The 8,337-nt window shown below is 40.6% G+C and overlaps 1 protein-coding gene across 3 annotated transcripts in view; it reads left to right on the top strand.

The window, feature by feature from the left end:
- Window positions 1–7,914, top strand: part of LOC107704777 (uncharacterized) — a 56,347-nt gene extending 48,433 nt beyond the window's left edge. Inside the window, exons 9-15 of one of the 3 annotated variants that reach the window (XR_001636002.1) lie at window positions 336–478; window positions 1,774–1,995; window positions 2,090–2,153; window positions 6,958–7,065; window positions 7,173–7,247; window positions 7,397–7,444; window positions 7,605–7,638. Coding sequence is in view for 1 of the 3 variants with exons in the window: in XM_016507802.1 (XP_016363288.1) it covers window positions 336–478; window positions 1,774–1,995; window positions 2,090–2,153; window positions 6,958–7,065; window positions 7,397–7,444; window positions 7,605–7,741 (722 nt within the window). In the remaining 2 variants the exon portion in view is untranslated. Of the gene's footprint in view, window positions 1–335; window positions 479–1,773; window positions 1,996–2,089; window positions 2,154–6,957; window positions 7,066–7,172; window positions 7,253–7,396; window positions 7,445–7,604 lie in introns of all 3 variants that reach the window. The other 2 variants (XR_001636004.1, XM_016507802.1) reach the window with 2 other exon arrangements.
- Window positions 7,915–8,337: the final 423 nt, after the last annotated feature.

Genomic DNA, 8,337 nt, shown 5'->3' on the forward strand with positions numbered 1-8,337 from the left:
TCAATGGAAAGCTTATTTATTCAGCTTTCAGATGATGTATAAATCTCAATTTCATAAAATTGACCCTTATGACTGGTTTTGTGGTCCAGGGTCACATATGCTCGTTGATTTGTTCCCGTCGTCTATAAGACCCGGCAGACACACACGTGCCGCTCAAGTGTTCCTGATGTGCACTGATTCCATGAAAATGAGTTTACGTCGCTTGTAGCCTCAAGCTGCAGAAACATTGCTTTTCAATTATGGAAAGGTGTTGCAATTCTGTTGCGAGAGTTGTAAACCTTTATTAAATGTATTATTGAGACTGTTTGTCTGCTGTCCTTTTGCTTCACCTGTAGTATCAGCAGAAGTGGAGCACACCACACCAGCACCCAGTTCTTCTTCGGTTCCTCTTCAGATGCAGCTGTTCTCATCTCCAGACTACAGGTTGCCTCTGGATCCCAGCAGCAAAGTTCAGAGTGACAAGAGGGTCTATGCGGAGGTATATGATTCTCAGGGCTCATATAGTCTACATTTATTGTAATTATTCTGTGGAGATTTCTGCATGACCCATATTTGCAGCTTTCAGTAACAGGCATGTGATCAGCTACGAACAAAATAATAGTTTATAATAGTTTTCAAATGTACATAACCCAAACTCACAGCGTTTGCAGAGATGAAATCATTAAAGGGATAGTTCACCCAAAAATGAAAATTCTGTCATTAATTACTTACCCTCATGTCGTTCCAAACCCATAAGACCTCTGTTCCTCTTCGGAACACAAATTAAGATATTTTTGATGGAATCTGAGAGCAAAATGGCACCAGGATGACGCAGAGGAGACGAATTGTTGAATAAAGTTATTTTTTTTCTTTTGCGCACAAAAAGTATTCTCGTAGCTTCGTAATATTACGGTTGAACCCCTGATGTCACATGGGTTATTTTACCGATCTCCTTACTACGTTTCTGGACGTTGATCCTATAAGGACCCTTGCTGTCTATGGGAGGGTTAGAGAGCTGTCAGAATGCATCACAAATTTGTGTTCCGAAGATGAACGGAGTTCTTACGGGTTTGGAATGACATGAGGGTGAGTAATTAATGACAGAATTGTAATTTTTGGGTGAACTAACCCTTTAATGAAATCATATTTCTGTTTGGCTGATGAGTGACTTTTATTTTGACATCCTTTTTTAAACAACTTCAAAAGTGCTTTCAACAGTATAAATCTGTTTATTGCCTATCAAGGTCATTTCCAAATGATTTATTTCTAATTTAATAATAAAAATAAAAAAAATCACTGCAGCATATTAATTACTATCTTTAAACTAAATACTGTGATATCATGTATGTCAGCTTTATATCAACATCTGCAACCAAAAAAAACATATCAGTCAACAACTAAATGGCCACATAATGGCATAAAATGAGCTGTCCACAGGATTTCTGAAACATATGAATTATTAGGAAATTTATTTCTAATCATATTCACTCAAAATAGTCTAAAAACAACTATCAACCAATGACAATAATATAAAATGCTCAAATATTGTCCAGATAACCTTATATTTACACAATTCATGTGGCTCATACATACTTCAGAAATACTGAATTACAGAAAAATCCCATCCCTGCATTAAATGGTCTTTATTGTGCTGAAGCACTCTGTATACCCGGGTATCATGGCAAACACCATAGAAAATGATTGAGGTTCTGATATACAAATGCAACAATACAAATACAAACACCAATGCAAACACCTCAATTTGTTAAAACATTTATTCTTTCTCTATACCAGATCTCAAGTGAGAGCTACGGAGAGTTTTCCTTAAGCATTAAGGTCAGCAGCTGTTGGGTTCGCTCCATGCCAGTGGTGAGGAAAATGCCGTTCAAAGAGGAGGCATGCTACATTGAGGACTGTCCTAAGAGACTCAGCTTCTCCTTCGAGATGCTTCAGGACCTGCCGTCCAGCTCGTGGGACCTCGAATGTGCAGTTAAACTTTGTTATGACAGTAAAAAGGTTAGTGGAGTTCTGTTTTTCAGACAGTGTAAAACACTCTTTGCAAAGCCCATATTACACAATCATCTCTTGTTGGTTTCTTTTGTGATTTTAGTTTTGTACAAACGAAACACAAGTCAAGAGGAGCTTGCAGGTCAAGCCATATATCTCAAACCAAAGTGAGTACAAGCTAATTTCATCTCAGTGCAGCAAGAAAAATCATACTAAATGTCCATTTGAAAGTTTTTTAATTATTGGCATCAGCTGATATTTTTATTCTGTTTGGCTGATAAGTGTCAGACTTTTATTTTGACATCCTTTTTTTTTCAACTACAACTTCTTAATTTGTGAAAAATACTATAGTAGGATTTGCTGAATCAAGAAATCTCTATCTAAAGAATAAATCTGTTTATTGCCTATCAACGACTTATTTTTAATTTAGTACAAATAAAAATTTCACTGCAGTATGTTACTTACTATCAAATACTGTGATATCATATCAGCTTTATATCAACATCTGCAATCAAAAAAATCCATATCAGTCAACCACTAAATGGCCACACAATGGCAGAAAATGAGCTGTCTACAGAATTTCTGAAACGTATTAACTGATATGAAATTTGTATCTAATCATCACTCAAAATAGTCTAAAAGCAACTATCAACCAATGACAATAATGACAATACCAATAATTAAAATAATAAAATGCTCAAGTATTGTCCAGTTAATCATTGCTTATTGTGCTAATTACAGCAATAAACCATTCAAAAGGTAGAACATCCTTAACACACTTTCATAGCTCAAGCTGGTATGGGTTTCCCCTGGGTGCTCCCACAAACTGTGTAAAATGACAATTATAAATTTACAAACGTGGATGAAATGGCCAGAAACATTTATTTCGTTGGGTCATCTGTGTGCGTCAGCTGCCACAAATTGATATCTCAGATATTCAGGAAACTTGTGATACCCTTTAACCTTGAACTCTGAGATGCTGGATAACATTTGAGTCCTAATTCGGAAACACACAGGAACTAAATCCTCCCATTCGAAACACCATTCAGCAGTGTTCATTTCAGAGCACAACAATGGGACGACACGCTATTGTCCCAGATTCAAACTACTCCCATTTCGCCTCTGCAAAATTTGTGCTATTCTGGTGGAGCTGGAGCCGGTGTCGCCCCCCCCACCTCCGACTGACGTCATCAGTCGTCATGTAGATGAGGTCAGGATATGAGGACGAGGACGACGGGAAGGGGGTGTTTATAGGAAGGCCTGCTCGCTGACCTTGTGGCCGCAATCAGAAATAATGAGCCAGTGTGATTTATTGTGTCGAGGTCTGGTATGCTCGGCCTTTCCGAACACGGGGCCTGGGTCTCCATTGTCAGCCACACACAAAGAAGGGAAGATGTAGTTCTTTAAAAGTGAAGACTGTCCCCGGGAAGATGAGTCAAGAACAAACTCTTGCATTCCTCGCTGCCGGCCCCAGCAAATGCCTACTGCACTCCGCACAAACACTGACACGGGGTCATGTTTCTGCAGGACACTATGTGCTTCGATCAGTCTCCATCCATGTTGTTTTTTTCCTCCACTGTTGTCCATTTGGGACAGTAGACAAGGCTTCTGCAGTTTGGTGTGATTCTTGATGTTGACTTTTCTTTGGAGGTGTTTTTCCTGCAGGGCATCTCTGAAAGTCCAGAGATCAGCATTGAGACACGGTCAGTTTGAAAACTCTAAGTAGAAAACAGGTCGTAGGATCTGTTAGGATTCGCCTGTGTTTTGGAGGATGCGGGCCCTCGGCTGTCCTTCCTGTTTGAGGGGCCGTAGTTCATCCCCTCCTGACCACCTGCTTGGCTGTTTCCTGCCTCTGTTTGCTCAGCTCAGACTTTCTGACCAAACACACAAATAAAAGCTGATATTTGGTGGAAGCTCTGCTGCTGACTTGGAGAAGAAAGCAAATAAAAATGGACATAAAACAGACCCTTCCTGTGGCGTCAAACCAAACGTTCCTCAAGCCTCTTGGGAACCATTATTTGAGCAGCCGAGGTGTTTTTGGTAAACACGCATTTCTTTGCAAAGGTGCTCGGCCTTTAGCAAACACCTCGCTATCAAATCGTGCGATTACACAGACACGCACAACTTGATCAAAAACAAGCAGCTGCTATTGACCTTCCTGCTTCCCGTCATTGTCATGGAGAGGAAGATGAGTGCGTGTGTGTAGAGCGGCATATATGAACACCAGGACATTGAGGTCATATGGTGGAGATGTAAACAAAGAGGATGCAGAGTGGACGCCACAGGAGACAAATGATGAGCCTTTGACCCACTCGCAGACACGCTTGGCCCACTGATGCACTTGAGGACCGCTGCTTTGTCTGTGTTTGCTCCACTTTTGACATGAGCAACCTGAGCTTTCTGTTAAATAACCTTTGAGAAGTTATGCTCTTGATTTCATCCAGTGTTGGCGAGTAACTAAGTAGTGATGCTACTACATTTGTCAGTAGTGTGACAGTAGTTTAGATGTATGCAAACGAATGCAGTTCCATAAAAGGGCAACTTTTATACTTAATTTTCCCTCAAAAGGTTTATAGTAGTACCTTAAGGGAATATATTTCTACTCTAGGGGCCATTACTAACAGTTTGCACCAGCGCAAAACATCTTTTGGCGTTAAAATAGTACTGTCAGGTTTTACCAAAGACGCGCAGTGAAGAATTAGTGCTGAAAAGGCATGGACATTTTTGCGCCCGAGCATATTGAATATGAATTTGTAGGAGTTTCCGTTTCAGACGTAAAATTTACGGGAGGAGAGTATTAAAATGAATCACGCAACGAGATTTACTAACGTTTGCACTTGTCAAATTACTGGTATTTGCGCCATTATTTAACGCCCCAAAAAAGCATGTCTTAAACTATTTTGCGCTTGAAATGCCTGCAATTGTTGTTGCTAGAGGAGGCACAGCAGAGAACAGAGAGCACGTGGTAGAAGGGAGAGGATTTTTTTCCACACGTATTAATTTATTTGGAATGCCAGAAGAACACATTATCTGAACATATTGTTTGCCAAGCCATGTTATTTTTAATTTGCTTCAGGAAATAAAAGACGACTTGGAACTCTCAACTAGGAGTCACGCAATACCAGATCTATCAAAACTTCTTGCAACCCTTCATATTTTGGCCTCCGGTTCTTTTCAATGTACTGTGGCTTCTTTATTTCTTTATTCTTTATTTGCGACTACGCTAATTTGCACTGCACTTGGTATATTGCGTTGGTCGATATGTAAATGAGATGTTGTGGCTGTGTTCTTTAATTTGCGTGTTATTAGTAAATCACCTGCAGAAATTTCCACGCCCATCGGTGCTGTTTTGGAATTGCGCTTTCACGCTAATTTGCCCTGTTTAGTAAAACTGGCCCTAAATGTGTCTTTACACAACCAAGTTAAGACTGCTCAAAATTCTGTGTAAAGATTCAATGCTGCATAAAAGCCAGGCTAAACTGAGTGCTCTGACCCACCTCAGCCCCTAGTATCAAAGTATTTTATATATAAAGGTACAGTTGCTGTGCACTGTAAATACATTTGTGCCACCTCTGAGCAGCATTAAACGGTCTGTGTAAAGGCACCTAAAGGTACTAACATGCACCTTTTAGGGTGCTAGTTAGAGTACAGAGAGTATTGCTGTAGTGACAAGGTGTTGAAAGGATTTTTTTTCTGACAGTGAAGCATCCCCCCCCCCAATACACTACATTAGCTTCACAACCAAATAAACAAGGCAACAATCAAATGCTCAAAGTAAAGAAAAAAGGAAAATGGTTCATCTGGACAGTCTCTGTAACATTTTACATTTTCTTTCCTTTCTCTCTTCTTTCTTTTTTTGTGGGAACAAAATTTATATAATACTTATTTTACAAAAAAAAGTTGAATGTGTAATTTACTTTTTAGTTGTGTAATATTTTATGATAGCACAGGAATCTCTTTCATCCCTCTTGCAGAATATATTTCACTGGTTGAGCTAAGATGAAATAAAGATTTCACCATAATGAGAACACTTTAATTTTAAGCATCCTATAAGGGTTTGATTTATAAATAAATGATCAGTAACAAATGTCTTTTGCTGAGAAACATGTGAATGACTAATCTTCAGTGCGTGCAGCTCTGATCTGCTCAGAATGTTCTGATCAATTTTGCAATAGAATGTAATGTAAATGCATTAAAATGTTTATAAAATTTATATTAATAAACATATTTAATTAACTGCATGTGTTAAAGTATTTTGACAGCCTTGAGATATACTGTAAACCTGGGCTCTTCAATTCCAGTGCTGGAGGGCCTTGCTCAGTTTAACTCTAACCTTAACCAAACACACCCAAACAAGCTAATAAAGGTGTTCAGAGTTGCTTGCAAATGACAGAAACCTTGGTGGGTTAAATTGGGATTGGAACTACAGTCTGCAGAACACTGGCCAATCAAGACTGGAGTTAAGGAGCGCTGCTCTAGGGCATGGTTTTCCGTAAAGTGTGTATTGTGAAAAGCACTATATTAATACAACTGACTTAACTTGATGGTCTCAGTAACTTTCTTGTAGTTAGCTAGAAGCTTTTAGTGTAGCTAGCTACCTTTAAGGTAGCTTCTTTCAGAGTAATTTCTACTCTACGTAATGACTAGCTTGTAGCTTGACAAACTACAGATTCACAATACCTTCCTCGACACTGATGTCATCTAATGCTAACTGGCATACTGTGCCTATAGAACACTGATGTGGAAATTAAGTAGAGCTAAATCTGGGGGTGTAATTCTTGCTTTGGGGTGCGAGAGGTCCCGAGTTCAAATCCCGGACGAGCCCCCAATTTCTTACTGCTGCGGTCTGACCTAGATATCACTTTTAACTGAACCATGGGGAAAATCAATTTACAAAGGCATGTTAACAATGGTCTTTCACTGAATGAGGGAAAGCAGTGACTTCTGAACTGAATATTTGCTCTGTTTCAGATCCGTGTTTTGAGTTCGGACTCTCGGCTGTTCTGGGAATCGCATTCGGAGGATTTCTGATTGGAGTTCTCCTCACCGGTGCTTTATGGTTCATTAAGATACGAACAGGTGAGTTACAGACATTTGGAATGAGTTATGTTTAGCAGAGCTTATGACTTATTTAAATACTCAAGCGTGAGAAGATGTATTTGGTAGAGTTTTCTCTGCTTCTTTAGCTTATGAGGGAAGAGGTGGAGAGAGCAGCTCTAACAAGCCTCGCGATGATTTCCAACTAGAAATAAGATGAAGCAGTTAAGTAAGGCCGCTGCCGCAGTACCTCCAGACTGATGAGCTGTTCTTGTCTTGAAGGGACTTTTTGACACGTTCTGAATATAAGTGATCCATTTATGAGTTTATAATCAATGATAACGTCCTGATCTCATGTGTGCATGTGTTTCAGGGCATGCTGTGGCTCTGGGAATGAGATCAACGGCGGCCGAGCTCTCAGGTAAACTGAACTCTAAACGAGTCAATCTTTTCCTCAGCACACATCCTCTACTCCTTTCCTGTCGCATTTCCTTTTCACGGTATGATCGCCTCACTCGATAGTTGCCGTGGAAATCTGTTTTTGTTTATTTCACTCAAGATTCCCTGTGTCTTTTGTCCAGTCCTCTCTATATCCGGATGCCCATGTGGTTTGACCAAACGGCAGCCAGTGCCCACCCACCCGTCTCCCTCCGAGAACAGCAGCGCCAACGCCAGCATTGGCAGCACCCAGAGCACACCCACCAGCAGCATGGCATAACGCCGTCGCCCCTCCGCTCCTAACGCTCTCTCCCTCTTGAAGCCATCTCGCTCCACGTGTCCCATCGTCCCGAGCGAGAGAAAAAGAGGGGCAGTAGCAATCCTGAAATGTTCCCTGTACCTCAGAATACTCCATTCGCTTTCCCGGCTACGGGAAGTCAGTGGGGACGAAGAACAAAAAAAGAAAAAGCTTGGCTCCCAGAGACAGGAAAAACAACGCATAACCCCCAGGAACTAACAGGAAATTCGTCGCATTCTTGCGCCGGTGCCTCTCTGATGGAGGCGAACTAAGATTTCACAGACAAACAGCAGTCTGACGCATCAGTTCGCTTTCAGACGCGGCTAAATGTGGCTCAAAGAGGCGACTGAACAAACGTCAGACCACCCCACCCCACCCACCAGTTCTTACTGAAAAGGCTGTCTCACATCGGACAGATTGGGAAATGGCTACCTCTGAGTCTCTGTGGATGTAGATTTGTTTTATATTTGTTTGACCATAACTAGAAACAGTTGCTGAATCTCATGAAATCTGCCAAAACATGTCCTATTTAACCCCCAAATCAATAGAAATACAGAAGCAGTACCTTTTTTAGCAAT

This window comes from Sinocyclocheilus anshuiensis, unplaced genomic scaffold (genome assembly GCF_001515605.1).
Source record: "Sinocyclocheilus anshuiensis isolate Anshui unplaced genomic scaffold, SAMN03320099.WGS_v1.1 scaffold117, whole genome shotgun sequence".
Taxonomy (NCBI): domain Eukaryota; kingdom Metazoa; phylum Chordata; class Actinopteri; order Cypriniformes; family Cyprinidae; genus Sinocyclocheilus; species Sinocyclocheilus anshuiensis.